Genomic DNA, 21,055 nt, shown 5'->3' with positions numbered 1-21,055 from the left:
CTCTCACTGCAAGAAGGACATGGAGGTGCTGGAGTGTGTCCAGAGAAGGGCAGTGAAGCTGGTGAAGGGGCTGGAGCTCAGACCTTATGAGGAGCAGCTGAGGGAGCTGGGTGACTTAGTGTGGAGAAGAGGAGGCTCAGGGGAGACCTTATTGCTCTCTGGAACTACCTGAAAGGAGGCTGTAGTGAGACAGGAGTTGGTCTCTTCTCTCTAATAACTACCCTTAGGAGAAGAGGAAATGGCCTCAAGTTGCACCAGGGGAGGTTCAGGTTAGACATGAGGAAGAATTTGATGAGGAAAGAGTGGTGAAGCCTTGGAACAGGCTGCCCAGGGAAGTGGTGGAGTCACCGTCCCTGGCGGCATTCGAGAAACGTGTAGATGGGGCACTTAGGGAGGGATGTGATTTGTCAGGCAGGGTGTTGAAGTGCTTATGGTTGGACTCAGTGATCTAAAGGTCTTTTCAAACCATAACAATTCTGTGATTCTAAGGTACTCTTCAGCGTTGCTGACAACTGTGTAAATCCAGAAGAAGAGAGATTTGAGGAAGAAAATGAAAAGTATTTGTGCTAGCAGTGTTTTTTTTTGCACCAATTAAATATTCAGGAAATAGTTGTCAAGACATTTTAAGGTAGTGAAAGGTGATTTGTAATGAAACCTGAAATTTCAATACCAGTTAACATATTATTCCAATAGAGAAAACTTCTATATTTTTCATCTATATAAATATCTGTTTAACCTCTTCCTGTTTTTCTAAGTGGATTTCAGACTTCTGTCGCTATACGTACATGTATTATTCAAATAATTCTGGGAAGGCTTTCTTCTAAAGCAGTCTTGCAAACGCAGAGGAGGAGCAGCAAGGCTCCTGTACTTCAGTTGATAAAGTTATCAGTACTTATTATTGTAAGCTGTAACCGTACTGAAGTAGGATTATTATATTTACATTTACAAATACTGATAAGACCTCTTACAGGGAAGACATGTCATTATAAGGTGAAATACTACTTCTAGGAGGTTGTTAAAAAAAAAAAAAAAATCAGATTCTTGAACTTGAAAGCTTTGTTTGTCTGAAATCACTTCTCAGGTTTAACCTATTGTCTTATTGGCTTTTCTTCAAATCTTTTCAAAGGTTGATTTACAAGTTCCTTTTTTTCACTCCTGCCAAGAAAAAACAAATTTTGTAGACATAAGAGGAAAGTACTGCAGAGAGAATTTGGAAAACAGATTATTCACATTTCGCTTTATGCTGCTGTGTTCTTCTAAGTGGATACTAACAAAGCTTGCCTGTCTCTGAGAAAGCTGATTTTTTTTTGAGGGATTTGAGGGAAAAAAAGGATTTTTCTGATGGGTCTGGACATGCTGGGAGAATTATCTTGGGAATGATGGGTGTTAAATGCCCATTTGCAGTACTTTGATAGAAAGAATACTTACGGTATTCAGACTATAGTACTTGGGTTAAAAAAAATACTTCTGGTATTCTGGCTGTGACACAGATAACTGCCAAGCACAGTTTTTATATGGAGTATGCCAAACGGTGAAAGTTGCATTTGATAAAGTGTAATGAGCTATGCCCAGCAGTTCTGGAAAAGTCACCCATCCTAGGGAGTGATAAGCCATGTGAGAATAATTTTTTGTAGGATATTTATAGTGCTGGTGTGAATGGTTCCAAAGAAATCTGTCTGACTTGTTGGAACTATATCATTTCTAGCAATCTTGAGCAAAGAAACTGTTAGCATCCCAGGATGTCACTGAGGTGTGGTAGTGCCCACAGCACTGCTTGTTTAAGTAGCAGCATTTGGAAGCAACTGAGAGAATGATGCAGGAGACAAAGCATGGTTTCTCCAGCTAGTGTGTTATGAGTTGTACATTATCTATGTATATTGGAGCTAGTAATACTGTCACATTAAAAAAGGCTAAGTCTTATCCAGTAGACCTTGATGCTAATTTAACATAACAATAATATAACGGTTAACCTTTGTGAGATTCTTCTTTCTGTCCTGGAATATCTTTGTTTCCCCTCCACCCAAATAAGTGATTTGAACATTTCTCAAGATATAAAACATGTAATTTTTCTATTTTCAAAATGAGTCTCGGCTTCAGTGACTACATGGCTGTTGTATTTGTTCAGTTGCTATGGTTTATCTGGTGTGGATGTCCTTGGTGTTTCCATTTTCAGAAGGTGCTTAAAAAAATGCACTTCTATCTCTGAATTTCCCATAAATATGTTCCAAGATGTGTCCCAGTTTGTATGTGTGGTTTTGTTGCTGCTGTAGTAGCATTATCACACAAGCCAATTGCTCATTTATTTTGCGTGTGTATAAAGATTTTTTTTTCTCTGTTTCAGTGTGCAAGGATCCACCTTATAAAGTTGAAGAATCTGGGTATGCTGGTTTTATTTTGCCAATTGAAGTTTACTTCAAAAACAAGGTATAGTATCACATACTTTCATCTTTGTATTAGAAAAAAATCATACGGAGGTTTTAGGATTTACATTTTAATTCCCACGCTTGGTTTAATATTAGCATTTAGAATATCTTTATAAATGCTGTTCTTCAAATTAACTGTAACTTGTAGAATTGCCTAATTTTACTTTTGAAGTTATCCCTAAGTGATTAGGATTACCTGATAAAATAAATTAGTTGACTATAATTACTCAGAGGGATTAGTATGCTGGTCAGATATCGGTATACTTTTTAACTAATGCTTCAGGAAGTTAAATAGGCATTTAAAAACTTCAAGAAGTGATACGGATCTTGATCCTTTTGATTTCATAATGAAGCCATTGTTCTGTTTTAATATTGCCATTCTTTCAAGGTCCTGCACTTTTTTTTTTTTTTTTTTACTTTTGCCTTTCAAAAAGAGCCTTGCATCCTCAGTCTAAAACAACATCTTTTAGAGTATATGTGAATATTGATTCTACTCAACATTACCAGGGCACAATTTTGTTTAAAAACAAAACTATTGCTGTTCTACAAAACTGGTATTATTGTGGTAGCTCATATTCTGAATCTAAATAAACACTGCACTTATTTTGCGTCTTTCCAGTAATAATTTCAGGGATTTCCTTTAATGTACATAACAGGATTTGTATAATTAATAACTAGTTCAGGCAAAAAGAATCCTATTTCCAGGGAATTAAAAAGAAAAAGCTCACATAGTTTCTTGTACTTACAGTATTTTAATAATTGCTATATATTAGACATCTTTTGCCATGTGTTTTGGTGGAACCTGTTATTGTACATCACACTTGCTTGTGAGATAGTGTGTATTTATTGTATAATATCAGGATGTAGTTTAACATAATTGTTTTAATCAAGTAGAAGTTTTATCGTCTTTGACTTGTTGAATATTTTGTGGAAAGTTTAAAAAAAACAATTGCATAGTACAAAAACCTTTTTTGAAATTTTGTTCACATACAATTACAGGTGCAGGAGTATACAACTATGTTAATTTTGCATACTTTTAAATGGATTTTCTAATATTCTTTTGTCTTTCATGGAAGTTCTGTCAAGGTGTAACAGGTGCACAATTCGGCTCAGGCACTTTCTAAGTTATATGTTTTAAAGAATTAATTCTGAAATGTTCCCTGTATCAATCTGTGAACAATAGGGCTTAGTTTACCCCACTTGCTGATGGAAAAAGAAACAAAACTGCCCCAGTGACTTGACTGACTTTCTTGGTACCCTCTTTAGCTGTGTACCCATTAGGGACACTATTTGTTCCATTGCAGGAAATCTAATTTTATTGAAGAAAAGCAGACCATCCTGTTTACCTCCTCCATTCAGAGTTTATACCAAAAGCAGGGAGACAAGGTCAGGAGCCAGTTCTACAGTGAAGCAACTCTTCAGAAGGCTTCCATCCCATCATTTCTTTTCTGTTTTCCACTCAGACTTTGTCTGACTTTGGTGACTGTGGAGGCCTGCAAGGCTCAGGAGTTACCCAGCAGGAGTTGAGGGTTATACTGAAATCAAGAGGGCTCCAATGATTACAACTCACCTCACCCTCAAGCAGCATGTGGAATTAGGAAGTTTGCAGAAATCTCTCACCCCTATTTTAGTGTCATGGAATACAACAAGCTGTAGTCAGACTGTAAGTCAGCTAGCTCTTCATGCAGCAGCCAGCCCTTTTCTGGGATCAGTAGAATAAGAAGGAAAAATGTCACAAAAATTGAATAGTCATTCCTGAGGAAAATTACCACTTCTTCCAGGCTCAGCTACTCCCTCTCCCCTAAGGCTATTCCAATACAGAAAAAGAGGAGATAGACTGGAGGAGAAAAAGAAAACAGACTGTCATCACTTATTCACGGTAGACAACTTCCCATTTCTGGTTCAACAAGTACCCTCCTTATCAGAGAAAGCAAGGGCATCAGAACCCATTTTGGATCTTGAACTCAAAGAATTAACATGTTTCCATTCCTAAGATCAAACATCTAATGACCATTTCTCTGTGAAAGAAAATATCCCAACCTCTAAGGAGTTAAACCAACTCATTTTTAAAACCTGTCATGTTCAACAAAAGTGGGCGGTAGCTGTTTGCTAGTGAGCTGTTGTCCTTGAATAAATCCTTTTATGTTCAAGGATTTCTACACTGGAAAATGCAATTACTTAAAATATACTCATTATTAGCCTTATACTTGCCTTCACTGTCAAGACTGTTTTAAAATAATGGCAGTGGCACTGAGAGTGATTCATGTGTAAAAATACAGTTTCAAAATCCCTATCTGTAATCATCGAACTTTCCTCAGATTTGTTTGATGTCTCCACTCTGTCAATTCTTACAATTCTGCTTTTATGCCAATGGGTACCAACTGGTACCAACTGATTACCCATGACATTTGTTTTCTATGCAGGCTGGGAAATAAACCATTTTCACTTTTTATGAAATAAATCTTGTGTTAATCTTTTAAAAATAAGAAGTGTCTTCACCCATGGTTGCCTATGAAACAGGGTTTTCAAACAACTAGTTCATTTAAGGGAACTACCATCTTCTGTCTTCAGAAACAAGCTGCTGCAGGCTTTTTAGCCCATGTCTCTTTCTGTGTCTGCATCAAGTTCTTTTTTTTGGCCATACTTGAGACTTCTATGCTTCCTGCTCTTCACATCCTTTGAATTCTCAATCAAAATTAAATATTTTCTCAGGGATGTTTCCCACTGAACAGCACACAAATTGCTCTGTAATTTTGATTAGAATTTTAGTGTTGGATATCTGTTAAGATTTTTTCTGTCTTTCTTTCTTCTCTTTTGTCATTGTTCTAATTTTGCTGAAGGCTTTCTTGATTTTGGCCTTTATTTGTGTTTTGCCAAATAAAACTTCCATTGGTTTGGTGGCTTCTGTTTGCACATCTGGGCCCTTGCAGGAAAGGCTATTTAGTGTTGCCTTAATAGAATGCATAACTTATTTTTGGTTTCTAGAATAGAACTGTGTCAATGCATAACACAAAATGTATTTAATATGTTTTCTTTTGTAACACAAACTGTAGTGTATTCATTGACATTAGTTTCTTTTTTTGGCAAAGGATTTCTCCAAACAATAGAGTACTAATGATTTTTCAAAAATAATTTGCCTTTCCTGTTTTATCCTGTTTTATTCTTTCCATATTGCTACAGGGAACATTCAATTTCATTGCTTCCTTTTGATAGCAGAGAATTTTATTCACTTGGAAGCTGTGGTGGAATATTTGAAGTCTAGCTGGCCACAATGGCTCAAGAGAATGCGATGTCATTAATAAATGTGCAGATACCATAGTATAGTCAAGTATAGTTTGCTGCAGCAGTTACATTTTTATCCCACTCCTTTCTTCATGGTTTTTTCTGAGATGTTTGATTTCTGTGGAGAAGCTTGCAAATGCATTGCAGTGTCTCCTACACTAGGCAGGACTCAGAAGTGTGACTGTGGTTGTGTTGGTGTCTGAACTACCTTGTGTCAGCTGAATCATGATTCTTGACTCTGCATATACATTTAGCTTGCAGAAAACGTGATGTAAAATACTTTTAATGAAGTCTTTTCAGGAGAGCTTGTAGTTCACGAAGCTCATAAAATTACCATGTGTTATCATGGGCTCATAGAAGTTTTTCTATTTTACTGTAGCCCAGCCGACGCTCAGTAAATTCCATCATGTGTTTATGAACACAATGAATGGTTAAAATAACATAATTTTCATTTTAATTGTCAGTCTTTATGTAGCCCTTGTTTTCGACTTAGTTAGCTTTCATGTTAGATATTTCTATCTGGTTATTTTCAACCCTCAGGAAGAACCTAAGAAAGTTCGATTTGACTATGACTTATTCCTGCACCTTGAAGGCCACCCACCTGTAAATCACCTCCGCTGTGAAAAGCTCACATTCAACAACCCGACAGAGGAATTCAGAAGAAAGCTGCTAAAGGCAGGAGGGGTGAGTCCTGCACCCGTGTAAAAAGCCATCACAATAAAGATATTGCTGCTTATTGCTGGTGCATGATTAGTAGAATAAAAATTGACCTGACAGTGAAAAAAGTGAAGTGTTTGTGATTAACTTATCTTAGGACCTTAGTGCTTGTTATCTTGGAGTGGAACAAGTGAGCAAGGGACCATGTGCCTATCTTAACTACGCTACACTATTCAGACAGTTACATCTTGCCTATCTTAACACCCAAATGATTCATGTTTACTTCATCAGAAGCAATAAGGATCTTGGACCTTATAAATGAAACTTATTTCAGACATGAAATACATTAAGGCTACTAGGATAGGAATAAGTAAGAAGAAAACAAACATTTCGTGTTCAGAGAATAATGACTATTTTAAGCATAGTAATTTCAGGTAGATATGAGGCAAAACAAGTCAGAAAACCTTATATATAAGTAAATCTACTTAAATTTCATGTAGTGTATAGCATACCCACTTTGAGTCAGACGATGTACAGAGATGCACCTTTCACTTGTGTAGACTTACTTATGTGTTCATGGAATGAATATTTAAAAAAAAAAAAAAAAAAGGAAGTAAGCAAGTTTGAAGGGAGGAGAAGGTGAAACCCGCAGGAGTGTTTTAATATGATGCTTTGTATGCTCGTAGCCAATATTCTTCTGTGCTTCACTACAATTGCAGGCCTGGGCAAGCTGTTGTGGGGGGCCTGGGAGCTCCTGGTCCAGCATCCTGCCCTGTGCACGCTCAGCCATGGGAGCTCAGGGCTCCATCCTCTGAGGATGGATCCAGCAGCACCCGTGCTCAGCCATGCCCTGCTCAGTGCCATTGACCCCATAGTGCTCTTCCGAGTTGCCTCCGGTCACAGTGGGCTGTTCATCTTCTGTTTTTGAATTTTATCAGGTTTCCATTCACCCGTTCTTCCAGTATGATTAGGCCCCCTCGACCAGCAGCCCTGCTCTTCACAGTGTGAGCTTGTCCCTCCAGCTTGGTGTCTTCTGCAGACTTGATGTGACAGAGTGCATGCTGTCTCAGCCTCCAGGTCACTGGTAGAAATATTAAGTTATGATTCATTTTCTCCATTTATATTAGGTCAGTGCTTGTCTTTATGTTTTTGAGTAGTCATAAGTAACAAAGAATATTAGTCAAATTTGGTGCAATTATACAGCAGAAGGTTCTAGGGTTGAGTTAAATAGGGAGCTAGTTTTAGAGCATCCTGTCTGCTGAGGAGGACCTTTGGAAAAACAGGAATAAGAAGCAGGCATAACTAGAAAGAGCTTGTTTTCTTCCCAGAGAACTGTTGTAATTACAGTTTTATTGAAAGTGAAGCATGAGCTGTGTATTGGACTTGCATGTGTGAGATCTTGTACATTGCTGGACACTATAGGTGTAGGCAAGTAAAATATTAAGATTATATTCTGAAAACCTCAGAAGTTATTGCTTTTTATATCATATAAACCATTATATCAGGTTGAATATATATATATTACAAATATATATATATATATATATAGTATCAGGTGGATGAGCAAGGAGCTTGTGGCAATGCTCAAGCAGAAGAAGGGGGTATACAGAATATGGAAAAAAGGACAGGCCCCCTGGGAGAAATACAGGAACGTAGTCAGGGAATGCAGAGATGTGACAAGGAAAGCTAAGGCACGTTTGGAACGCAATCTGGCAAGGGATGTTAAAAATAACAAGAAAAACTTATTCAAATATGTTAACAGCAAAAGGAAGATCAGGGAAAACGTGGGTCCACTGGTGAACAGAATGGGCACCCTGGTTACTCTCAGAAAAAGCAGAGTTGCTGAATGCCTTCTTTGCTTCAGTGTTTACCAGGGACAGCCCTTTAGAGTCCCAGGCCCTAGGGACAAGAGAAGAAGCCTAGAGAGAGGAAGACTTGCCCTGGGTAGAGGAAGATTGGGTCAGAGAGCACCTAAGGAACCTCGATACCCACAAATCCATGGGCCCTGATGGGATGCATCCCAGAGTGCTGTGTGAGCTGGCAGAGGTCATAGCTAAGGCGCTCTCCATCATCTTTGAAAGATCCTGGAGAACAGGGGAGGTGCCGGAAGACTGGAAGAAGGCCAATGTCACGCCAGTCTTCAAAAAAGGCAAGAAGGAGGACCCAGGCAACTACAGGTCAGTCAGCCTCACCTCCGTCCCCGGAAAAGTGATGGAACGGCTCATACTGGCCGTTGTCTCCAGGCACATGGAGGACAAGAAGGTGCTCAAGAGTAGTCAGCATGGATTCACCAAGGGGAAATCCTGCTTGACTAACCTGATAGCCTTCTATGATGGAATGACCAGCTGGATAGACGAGGGGAGAGTGGTGGATGTCGTCTATCTCGACTTCACCAAGGCTTTTGACACCGTCCCTCACAACATCCTCCTGGGCAAGCTCCGGAAATGTGGGACAGATGAGTGGACAGTGAGGTGGATTAGGAACTGGCTGGATGGCAGGGCCCAGAGAGTGGTGATCAGCGGTGCAGAGTCTAGTTGGAGGCCTGTAGCTAGTGGGGTCCCCCAGGGGTCAGTCCTTGGTCCAGTCCTGTTCAATTTCTTCATCAATGACCTGGATGAAGGCACAGAGTGCTCCCTCAGCAAGTTTGCTGATGACACGAAACTGGGAGGAATAGCTGATACCCCAGAGGGCTGTGCTGCCATCCAGAGGGACCTGGACAGACTGAACAACTGGGTGGTGAGAAACCTCATGCAATTCAACAAGGCCAAGTGCAAGGTCCTGCAGCTGGGGAGGAATAACCCCAGACACCAGTACAGGCTGGGGACCGACCTTCTGGAGAGCAGCTCTGCAGAGAAGGACCTGGGTGTCATGGTGGACGACAAGTTGACCATGAGGCAGCAGTGTGCCCTCGTGGCCAAGAAGGCCAATGGGATCCTGGGGTGCATTAAGAAGAGCGTCTCCAGCAGGTCGAGGGAGGTGATCCTGCCCCTCTACTCAGCCCTGGTGAGGCCACATCTGGAGTATTGTGTCCAGTTCTGGGCTCCACAGTACAAGAGGGATGTGGGTCCAGTGCGGGGCTGCAAGGATGATGAGGGGCCTGGAACATAGTGCTTTGCCCTGTGAGGAGAGGCTGAGGGAGCTGGGCCTGTTCAGCCTGGAGAAGAGAAGGTTGAGGTGGGATCTAATCAGTGTCTATAAGTACCTCAAGGGAGGCAGTGAGGAGGATGGTGCTGGCCTCTTTTCAGCGGTGGCCACCGACAGAACTAGAGGAAACGGCCACAAACTGAAGCATCAAAAGTTCCACAGGAACTGAAGGAAAAATTTCTTAACAGTGATGGTGACAGAGCACTGGAACAGGCTGCCCAGAGAGGTTGTGGAGTCTCCTTCTCTGGAGATCTTCAAAACCCGCTTGGACGCAGTCCTGTGCCACGTGCTCTAGGTGACCCTGCGTGTGCAGGGGGGTTGGACTAGATGATTTCTAGAGGTCCCTTCCAACCTTAACAATTCTATGATTCTATGATTTCAGGCTATCAGTGGAAAAGTTTTACCTGCTAGTGTAATAAGTAGTAAATCTCCAAGAGGCAGCTTGGAGTTGTGGGCATAGAATGAGAAGAATAAACATATAATGTACATTGAAATGTATGTTTATTTTATTCATTGTTCGTTGTTTTTTAGGTTATATTTAGATTATATTTTATGTGTCTTGACTTAATAAAAGCAAAAAATTCAACTAATTATTAACTAAGAAATACAGGGACATGTTTGTCAAATTCTTGCCCTGAATATATCAGTGTGTTCTTACAGTGCTTTGCATGATGATTGTTTGTCTTTTAGAGGATGCAAACTTCTTGGTGACTTGGGGGTTTTGTTGGTTTTCTTTCTTCCAAGTCTCCAATTTTATTCCTAGAATTGGTTTCTCTTTCTTGAAGCTATTAGTCTTTCATGCTTTCTTCTGTACATTTTCTTACGTTGCAATTTGCCCAGTCAGCTGCGAGCAGGTGATGTCCTGTCTGTCTTTCTGTCTCTTTATTAAATATCTTGGTGAAAACAGTTACAGCCGTAAGGCCTGTTATACTCGTATGGATTGCCATCTTTGTTGTTTTTGATTGTCTCATAAGTAGTGGAGAGTACAATAGACAACTAAATGAATACCGAAAACATTAACTGTCATGTAACTACTGTGCTTCATCCAAAGAAAAGTACTTACAGAAAAGCAGACCATTTGAAAAGGGCCTTGTTGTTATGTAAGCCAAATTAATACTTCTGCCTATGGCTGTCTTAAGAAGAAAAATAGAAGTAACAAATCACAGATAATGTCCTTGTCTGGCAACAAATCAGACAAAATCAACTTCATGTTCCTCAAAATGAATGATACCGAATAAATGTGAAATATTGAATGATAGCTGTAGGGAAAGGGTTTTAACACTGAAAACTTCTGCTGGCTTGCTTTTAAATGGTGGTGTGAATTGCATAGTATCTGCATACTTCACAGCCTAGCTCTCTCATTTTCTTCTCCAAGCAAAAGTAAGTAAACTACTAAACACAATTCTTTATCTTTTATTTTCAGAAACATATGTATATTAAAAATTGTATGTCCTTGTGGAGGGAAGAAGCACAGAATTGTGTAGGACATTACTCACCTGGCATCTGCTTTGGTTGTAAATCAAGGCGTTTGCTCAAAGTGGACAGGCATGAAGAACAGGTGGAGTTGTATTTGCTGTTGAAAATACCGGACTTCACTCCTCAGAATTACTCCAAGCAGTGCTCTTCTCCTTTTCTCGCTCTCTCTTTCTCTCTATTTTTTTTTTTTTTTTTTAGTGCAGCTATGGCATCTTTGTCTAAGGCAAAGAGAGTATTTACGGTGATGTCTGACATCATATAGATAAGCTCTTTGCAATATTTATTTCTTAGTGTTACAGTTAATATAATCAGAATTGATGCCTTAGTATACTCAGTCATAATAACAGGCCCCTGAGTTGCTGATTTCTTTTCCTAGCTGGGAATTTTATCGTTCAATACTTACAGGAAGAAGTCTTTGCATTAGCTAGAGGTATGACAGGTGTCACCCTGAGCCTTTTGTTCAATTTTACAGGGACTGCGTACCATTTTCTAAGTCCTTTGTGAAAGGATATGTTAGGAAAGATTTTGTCAAAGTCTGTCATCTTCAGAAACATACATTCTGCACAGGACTCTTTCTCCCACAAAAGATTTAGTTAGTTAAGCTTATTCCTGCTATTTACTTACTTCCAATGGCCCATGTGTATCATAAAGATACTCAGGAATATTAAGAAAAATATCTTCAAGAATGCATGGAGCAAATTAAGCCTAAGAACTGGGTATTATTGTTTATATTCCATTTTTCTTAGTATATAAGCTAAATAACACTCTTTTAGAAAATTTTGCTATTAATATTATAACATTGAGCACTTCTTTGCTATCGCTTCTGCAGTATAATACCTAATGGTGATTTTTTTGGCTAGAAGATGGGAAGAGGATTGACAGTGATAAGGAAATAGTAGTCATTGATTTACGTTCTTCAATTTTTAACTAGATTTTTGAATGTTGAATCTAGCTATTTATAAACAACGTATGATTCCATTTATGTGTTTTTCCATTGTCATTCATGCTACTTCTATTGATGTCTTGACTTGTGTGTTTTTTAATTTTAAGAAAAGATTATAAATTTAAATTAGAAACTTAATCTACTTCATGAGCCAATAGTAAGAAAATAATTCTGAAGATTCTAAATGACACCTGCCTAACAGCTACCTCAATTGAATTTTGCCTCTGGAAGCCTAGGTTTTGCTCAGGTATCACCTGTTTCAATATGATTTTACTGCAACTTATTTTCAAGCCTTTCAGGAAAAGGACAATGAAAACATTTTCAGTTCGCATTAAGGCAGCAATATTATACAGCCTTGTCTGCCATAAGTCCATAAAAAAGAGAGAGAGAGAGAGAAAGATTTTTTTTTTTTTAAAGAGAATGTTTGTATAGCATTGTACAGTGTGAACTTGTATAGTAGTAGTCCCAACTTTTTGGAAGAAGTCTCGATTTGATCATTTATGCTTTTAATTGGACTGAAATATTGCACAAACAGTATTTTAGGGTTAGGTTTTGTTTTGTTTTGTTTTCGTAAAAGAAAGTCTGTCTTACAGGTGCTCCTCAGAGAGCAGTTATCCCAACTTACAAAAACAGTATAATTTCAAGCATTATTACAAGTATACATGGTTATTAATATGTGTTTTGAGGTTTCAGACTTAGAAGATGCAAGCAATAGGTAGCTGTTAGAATAGCAATGACTTTTTTTTTATGAACAGATGTTTTCTTTTTGTCCACTTCCCGTAAAATGCATTTGGAAGTGAAAACAGCTCTACTGTACCAGGCATAACTTTCTTTTTGAAAACATTTCAACTATTAATGAGAAGAAAAAAGAGAAGGAAACGTTCTGAGATGGATACAATTTTTAGAAAACATAATGGTAAAAATTTTTGATATTTTGCCAAAAGACACTGCATTCAATTATTGGAGGTTGTTTTATGTCCTCATGTTTTCACTGGATTGAAAGTTAATAGATAGCTTTTTAGTTATGTTATGTAGGTTATGAAGCTTGTGATCCTAACCTACTATAATGAAGAAGAAACTGTGGGGATTTCCCTTTTCTCTGTCTTCCCCCTTTCCTTGCCAGTCCTGTGTCAGTTAGAATAGTTGGTTTCCATCCAGTGACAGCCTTAGATACATTGCTGCTCCAGGCATTTTTCATAATTAAGTGATTGAATTGTCTTTAACCGTATGTTTAACATTTGCCTTTTTTTTTTTTTTTCCTTTTTTCAAGTATGGAACTTAAAAAATCTAGAATTTCCTTTTTCCCTTAGGGATTTTTTTATTTATTTCTTTATTTAATAGCTAGCTTTTCAAGGTAATTGGATTTTTGTTTTGACTCTTAGTGTCATTGGTTAGTTTTAAGGGTAAATGAACCTGCAAGCAGTAATTTTGGTTTTTTTTTTTTTTTTGAAGTTCTTCTACTCCTTATGATAAAAAAGTATAATTGCATCTTAGTACTGTTGCTGTAATGGATCATTTTGCCTAGATTTCAAAGAAGACCTCCCGTAGCTCTCACTGAAGATACTATTATTTGAATTTCTGTGCAGCACATTAAAGGGAAACTCATCATGGATGTGCCCCTAGGTTACAAATGCAGTAAGTGAAAACTATAGGTAGCCTGGTGCAGATTCTTTTAACATAAGGTTATTTCAACCTTGTTGGTGACTTCTTGTCTTTTATGAAAAGCAAAAATCAAGATGTAGGCAAGAGCTGTCTAGTAGTGGTTCATTCTCCCATACAAGCACTAATTTGTTAATCTGGAGCAACTGTGACAACTAATGAAGTTTTTGAATAAGTAAGGATCTTTGTAGCTGGTTGGACTGTGACCTCTACAGATCTAGGGTAATAAAATATCTATTTGTGGAAGCTGAAGTTCAGTTTCACGGAACACTTGAGGCTGTTCCTCAGGCATGCTCTACTGGAATCTGAAAAAGCAAGGTTTTGCATTTCAAAAAGAAGACTCATCTTACTGTGGTTATCTGAGTATTTCAAGGTGCCAAATGTGTTGGTAGGTGAGTGTTGGCTGTGTCAGATTCTGGTATGCAGTTTGTGAATATGTTGTGACTAGGTTTATATATAGGCATTATGGTTTTAGAATGTTGCCAAAGTTGTTGTGTTTAGTAGAAGAGGCCTCACATTTATATTGGGTTAATTGGTGGTACACTGTTATGATTGCTTCATTCCCTACTTTGTTCTGCAGAGCATGTGACTGTATAAATCCGGATATGTATGCCGGTTTTTCATTCCATAGCACTTGGTTGTCCTGAGCAGCAAAACGAAATACCCCTGGAGAGTGCCTGCAGCTCTAACAGTATTTTTTAAATCACTCTTTTCAGATGGATCAAGCAATAAGTTCATTCCTACCCAACAATATGGGTACAAATTGGCCTTCTGTATCAACTGGTTCCTGGGAAATCCTCTGTTGCCCTGGCCAATGAAGCCGCCTTTTGTTAACTGGCACACAAAGGCTTTAGTTGCAACTCAATAGCTCCAGGCAATTAAACTGGGTGTTTGGTTAACTCAGTATTGCCAAGAGATCAATTTGAATACTTCTATGCATAGTGCCATAATTGCCCTTGATGACAAAAAGAGGAAATATGTCTCTAGGGTTGGATTGGAGAAATAATAATAAAAAAGTTTTTAAGTCATATGGCTATGACAGCGGTGAAAGCAACAAATAGCTTATGCACACTTTTCGGTGGTGGTGGTAGTTGTTTTTCTGCGTTAACATCATCATGACGTTAACGTAATATTTGGATGTTCCAGTGTGATTTGGGTTTGTGGTGTTTTCACCATTATTTCTTAGATATGTTACTACAATGAGATCTTGTTAAAACTTTCATTGATGTCATCATGTCCACTGTTTGCTAAGCTAAAGGTAATGTGTATAATATATATGTATATACCAAGTATGTAATGGCTTATTTGTGGTCTTTGCTGTTGTTGAAAACCTATGGGTCACAATGCAAACCAGGAAAAAAAATCTCTCTCCCAAATGCTCTGCACTGAGGAGGTGCCCACACTGAGCCTCCAGTTCTCCTTTCACAGGGATGGTGGAATGCAGTGTGGCTCCTTCCATCTCTTTCTACAGTTGAATTATTAAATAACTCTCCTAGAACTCTTCATTGACCACATTCCTTGGTGTCCCTGGAACAGACTTTGGCACAAGACGGGGACTAACATAAGCAAGAATCTGAGTTTGTTTCTGTTTTCTGTCATACTAGCAATTTTTTTTTCTTTTTTGTCTTGAACATACTTCTTTCCTGTGAGAGTGCCAGAGCCCTGGAACAGGCTGCCTAGAGAGGCTGTGGAGTCTCCTTCTCTGGAGATCTTCCAAACCCACCTGGATGCCACCCTGTGCCACGTGCTCTGGGTGTCCCTGCTTGAAATGGTCTTTAGAGGTCGCTTCCAACCTCAACCACTCTGTGATTCTGTGTGTGATTATCCATTCCAACACTCATGTTCATGTAGTGGAGCTTCTGAACAGCAGAGGGTTGTCTGAAAAGCAGTCAGATACCTATTTTCTGGATTGCCTAAGAAGGAGAACAAGAAGAAATCTACTTCTCATTCTTAGTCCTAACTGTGGAGAAGGTGCAGCTTTTTTTGTCATGTTGATGACAGAATACTTCATGCAGTGAAAAATGGCTAGTTATCCATAGCAAAAGTGTTACGGAAAAGTGGAGCTATATATATTCATGGAATATATTCAAGTGTGCATATAGGATGGGGTGATGACTATGGAAAGAGAGCAAGGTCTCTACCTTGCTTTTATTATTCAGAATAATATTGGCATTGAAAGAAAACAACTTTTTTCAAAAATCTGAAATAGAAGAAATTTACACATAAAAAATCAATTTATTCATGAAAGTCAGTCTTCACAAATCAGCCAATACTACATTTTTTGTGTGTATTGGTGGGCCGTAAAAATGGTCATGACAAGCTTTCTCTCCTAAGACACATGTACTGATCATTTATATTTCCTCTATATGTGAGCTGTTTTGTATCAGATTAAGCTAAAAAGAATGTGTGCAAATATAAACTGTTTGATAATCTAGGATGTAAAAACTAAGGTTGTGTGCTTCCTCCTCCACTCTTCCATTTGTGTCAGTGCTTCATTCACAAATAAATAACAAGAAAAGCTATGCAGGGGGCATGTTAACTGTGGTACTTTAAAAATTGCCCCCTAAAAACGCAAACTGAAAAAGTAAAGCACTCAGTCAAATGCATACATATTACAATTGTGAATGTTGCTCAGTTCCTGATTTGCACTTTTGTAGTGGTTAAGTAGCTAATAATCACCATATGCTGTGTTTGTGTGTATTCTGTGTTGTGAAAGCCATCTCAGACTGCATGAGTCTGAGTAACGGTAAAAGGTCAGAGGGAGAGAAGATGATTGTGAAAATGTTTCTTACAGTCTGAACTGGAACATGGCAGGTAAAGCTGTGCTTGTCATTTCTAACAAAACTTGAGATTCTTTATCAGATGGACAGACTAATGTTGTATGTTTGCAGAACAACTTTCTCAATAACAGTAACAAAAATGCACTTATCTGATTATGATGTTAACTCATAAAAATGTTATTTGTTTTTACTCCAACATATTCGCATTTTTCCTTCTGAAGAACCTTTAGAACTGTCTGTGATGATAGTTAGAACTGTGTGATGGTGAGGCAGATGGGGCCATCAGATCCATAGAGAATTCTTCCCCTTCTCTCCTGCTGTGGCTACTTCACTCTCTGAAGTAGGGCAGTACTCTGGGAAGAACTGAGCACTGTGTTCATCCTTGACTACAGTCTGTAAAATTCTGCATGCAACCTCTAAGCATTATTTAAAGGGGTTGCTGAAAAAGTAAACTTGTCATTTTCTTTTATGAGGAACTTTATAATTGAAGGTAAGTAGCCTTCCCTGCCCATGCTTTTTCTCACTGCTTCTTGATTGCATTGCTTGCTCTTGCCCAATCTGTCCATCATGATCACCAGGGCCAGTTTTGGAAAACTGCTCCCTGATAAGTCAGCATCAGCCTCTTCTGTTGCAAGGGGTTAATCCTTCCCAGGGACAACCTTTTGGCATTTTTTTGGCTTTTTATCTATTGGGGAATATATTAGGTTCCTGTCCATCCATTTCTTCAGCAGACCCAGATTTCCCTAAATGACAGTCCTGCCTTCTAGCACTCTGGCTATTCCACTGAACTTGTTAGTTTCTGTGAACTTGCCAAAATTTTACTCCATCTTGCCCAGACATTAATGAAGATTTGGCACTATTGGGCCAAATGTTGATCCCTGAGGAGCACTGCTAGTAGTTGATTCCTATTTGGGCCTTTTATTATTGAACACAAGTTTTTAAGCCTGCCAGTCCATTCTGTTTTCAACCCTTTCATAATCTACCCATTCACAACATGAGCTGCAGGATTTTTTTTCCCCGACAGCTTCCCAGGGACCTGGGTCAGGCTGACCAGCCTGCAGTGCCATGGATCTTCTTGTTCTTCTTGAAGACACATGAAGGTGTGATGTTTACCTTTTTTTCTGTTCATTAGGAACCTTTTGAAGATACTAGAGAGAGATCTTCGGCATTCTCAGATGCATCCCTTCTGGTTCCATAGATTTCCTTGTGTCACAGGGTCTGACTGGCATCCTAACTCAATCCTGCTCTCCCATGGGTCCCTTGTCATTTCCCTCTCACAAACTTCAGCAGGAGGTTCAGGGCATTGGAAGTAAGAGGACAGACCTGACTAGTGAAAACTGAGGTGGGGAGCGGGGAACAGCAAGAGAAAAAAAGCACTGAGCAGCTCATTCTTTCTCATGTTCTTTATTTCAAGGTCTCTTGCCCCATTGAGCAGCATGTCCACATTTGCCATTGCCCTCTTTTTATTGCCATTATTTTTGTAGAACCTCCAATTATTGCCATTCACAATGCATAATATAAGTCACTTTCTATGGATGCAAGGAATTTTAATTTTGTATATTTTTATTCTATAGAAGTATTCTGTAGTTCTACAGATAAAGTTAATGTTACATATGTTTCCTTTAGCTTTAAACACCCCACTTTAAATGCCCCCAACATGAAGACATATCTCTTAAAATAATTTATTCTATCATCTGAGTCATTTATGCCCTGATGTAACACTGTGGAGTAAATTATTTTCTTCTGACTATATTTTGAATGCTTATTCTGAACCAGATCTTCCAGTTCATCCAACTTTTTTTTCCTAAAATATTTAGTGCTCTGTTCAACTGCCTATTTTTACATGACCTATTTAATAAGTATTCTTTTTCTTAGGAGTTCATTGTTTCTTAACTTAAAGTGTTTTTTTCCTAGCTTCATTCAGAAGGATGCATCTTTACAATCAATATTTAATTCTATTCTTGTCTGCATTTCTCCAGTGTCCTGCTTTAAAATCTTTTAAAAATAGCTTAGAGCTCGTGCTTCCCTAAGTTTCTGTATCACTTCCAAAGCTTGCTTGCTAGAAGCATCTTTTCTTTTTCCTTTATTCTTAAGCTTGTGTTAAGACTGTCTTTCTATTTGCTCCTGAGATAGGTATTGGAAAAGCCTTATATAATATGCTATAGCTGAAATTGATATTTTAGGTCCACTTCTCCACTTATAATTTGGTTCTCTGACATTTCTCTTGTGCCACTGATAGGATGTGGTCAAGCCACTGATACTTCCCAGCACTATCTCATTTTCCCCTGAGCCACCATGTTTGCATATACCGTGTATCCATTGACCTGACCCTTCACTGTAATTTATTTTTTTGTAACAAATGTTTTTAGTGTTTCTAGAGAAGAATTTCTTCGTTGCCTTCTCTTCTTCAATAACTTTAGAAGTCTTCCTACTTTCAAGAGAAAGGGACTGAGAATTTGAAGGGTCTACAATGGAGGGCCGCCGTTGTACAACTGTTTAGTTTTCGCAGTGATCCTCTGGCACCCTGATGGTCATTAAGTTTTGACTGAGCCAGATTCTTCATTTTGTCAAGCTGTTCATTCCTGTTTCTGGTATAAGCAGTCACCTCCACAGTCTCTAACCATACTGTGGATGAAATTTTTTACATTAAGGACTGGACTCACAATTACCTTGTCTGATAGTTTAAAATGCTCATGTCAGCAATATACTTCAGGGTATCGTTAGCTAAGTCCAGTCTGTAGGAGACCCTGTCATAACAGGAAAAATATGAAAGTGTCAAATGGAGAGCCTGGCACTTGGTTTAAAATAGTCAAGAGGAATCTAAATCTGTGAAAGAGCAGCACAACTATAACTGGAACTTCAGGCTTTAAATACTGGTGCATCCAGGATGTGATAATATGATGACCTTAACTGTTTTGTTTAAAGTCAAACTGTTGCCTCTGTGACCTCACCTTGCTTCATTAACACTGGCACTGGTGTCAGATCCCACCTCCTTGTCTTGATCCCCTTGAGTTGGTGGACTCAGTAACTCAAGGCAGTAACTCATGGAAGGGGCTGAGAAAAGGAATAAATACAGTTGCTGATTCCTGTCCCTGTAGCGGGTCACTGTGGGAGCAGGTAGGCCCAAGCACAAGGTGGTTTTGACCTAAGTGAAGGCTGCAGCAGTGTCCTTGATGCATTGCAGTGTACTGCCCTCCGCAACTGCAACCTGGTAAGAAAGTTGCAGTGCAGAAGAGTATGCTTTTTTGTTGCTTTTGTTTTGGTTTGTTTTTGTTTTCAAAGTTGACTTTGTACTAGAGAAGTCTTGATACATTCTTTTTTTATGAACTTTCATTCTTGCTGCAGAATTAATACCTTGCAATAAGACATGCCTTCATATTTTCTCCTTCTGGATGTGCTAGCCAGATTTTGTCACGCCAGTCTTCAAAAAAGGCAAGAAGGAGGACCCAGGCAACTACAGGCCAGTCAGCCTCACCTCCGTCCCCGGAAAAGTGATGGAACGGCTCATACTGGCTGTTGTCTCCAAGCACATGGAGGACAAGAAGGTGCTCAAGAGTAGTCAGCATGGATTCACCACGGGAAAATCTTGCCTGACTAACCTGATAGCCTTCTATGATGAAATGACCGGCTGGATAGACGAGGGGAGAGCGGTGGATGTCGTCTATCTCGACTTCACCAAGGCTTTTGACACCGTCCCTCACAACATCCTCCTGGGCAAGCTCCGGAAGTGTGGGATAGATGAGTGGACAGTGAGATGGATTAGGAACTGGCTGGATGGCAGGGCCCAGAGAGTGGTGATCAGCGGTGCAGAGTCTAGTTGGAGGCCTGTGGCTAGTGGGGTCCCCCAGGGGTCAGTCCTTGGTCCAGTCCTGTTCAATTTATTCATCAATGACCTGGATGAAGGCACAGAGTGCTCCCTCAGCAAGTTTGCTGATGATACCAAACTGGGAGGAGTAGCTGATACCCCAGAGGGCTGCGCTGCCATCCAGAGGGACCTGGACAGACTGGACAACTGGGCGGTGAAAAACCTCATGCAATTCAACAAGGCCAAGTGCAAGGTCCTGCACCTGGGGAGGAATAACCCCAGACACCAGTACAGGCTGGGGACCGAGCTTGTGGAGAGCAGCTCTGCGGAGAAAGACCTGGGTGTCATGGTGGACGACAAGTTGACCATGAGGCAGCAGTGTGCCCTCGTGGCCAAGAAGGCCAATGGGATCCTGGGGTGCATTAAGAAGAGCGTCTCCAGCAGGTCGAGGGAGGTGATCCTGCCCCTCTACTCAGCCCTGGTGAGGCCACATCTGGAGTATTGTGTCCAGTTCTGGGCTCCACAGTACAAGAGGGATGTGGAGCTGCTGGAGAGAGTCCAGCGCAGGGCTACAAGGATGATCAGGGGCCTGGAACATCTGCCCTATGAGGAGAGGCTGAGGGAGCTAGGCCTGTTCAACCTGGAGAAGAGAAGGCTGAGAGGGGATCTAATCAGTGTATATAAATACCTCAAGGGAGGGAGTGCAGAGGACGGGGATGGTCTCTTTTCAGTGGTGGCCACCGATAGGACTAGAGGAAATGGCCGGAAACTGAAACATCAAAAATTCCATAGGAACTTAAGGAAAAATTTCTTAACAGTGAGGGTGACAGAGCACTGGAACAGGCTGCCCAGAGAGGTTGTGGAGTCTCCTTCTCTGGAGATCTTC

The 21,055-nt window shown here is 39.6% G+C and overlaps 1 protein-coding gene across 1 annotated transcript in view; it reads left to right on the top strand.

Annotated features, from left to right (window-relative positions):
* The window catches only part of MLLT3 (MLLT3 super elongation complex subunit), a gene marked incomplete at its 3' end in the record, with an annotated part of 98,605 nt that overhangs the window by 65,911 nt on the left and 11,639 nt on the right, over positions 1-21,055 (top strand). The window contains exons 3-4 of the mRNA XM_088529789.1: positions 2,342-2,424; positions 6,246-6,389. Coding sequence (XP_088385915.1) covers positions 2,342-2,424; positions 6,246-6,389 — 227 coding nt within the window. The remainder of the gene's footprint in view (positions 1-2,341; positions 2,425-6,245; positions 6,390-21,055) is intronic.

This window comes from Tinamus guttatus, unplaced genomic scaffold (assembly GCF_059628265.1).
Source record: "Tinamus guttatus ecotype Peru unplaced genomic scaffold, ASM5962826v1 Tinamus_guttatus_pri_ptg000345l, whole genome shotgun sequence".
Classification (NCBI taxonomy): Eukaryota; Metazoa; Chordata; class Aves; order Tinamiformes; family Tinamidae; genus Tinamus; species Tinamus guttatus.
Note: the sequence above shows the minus strand (reverse complement) of the source record. Positions and strands in the feature narration are given on the sequence as shown.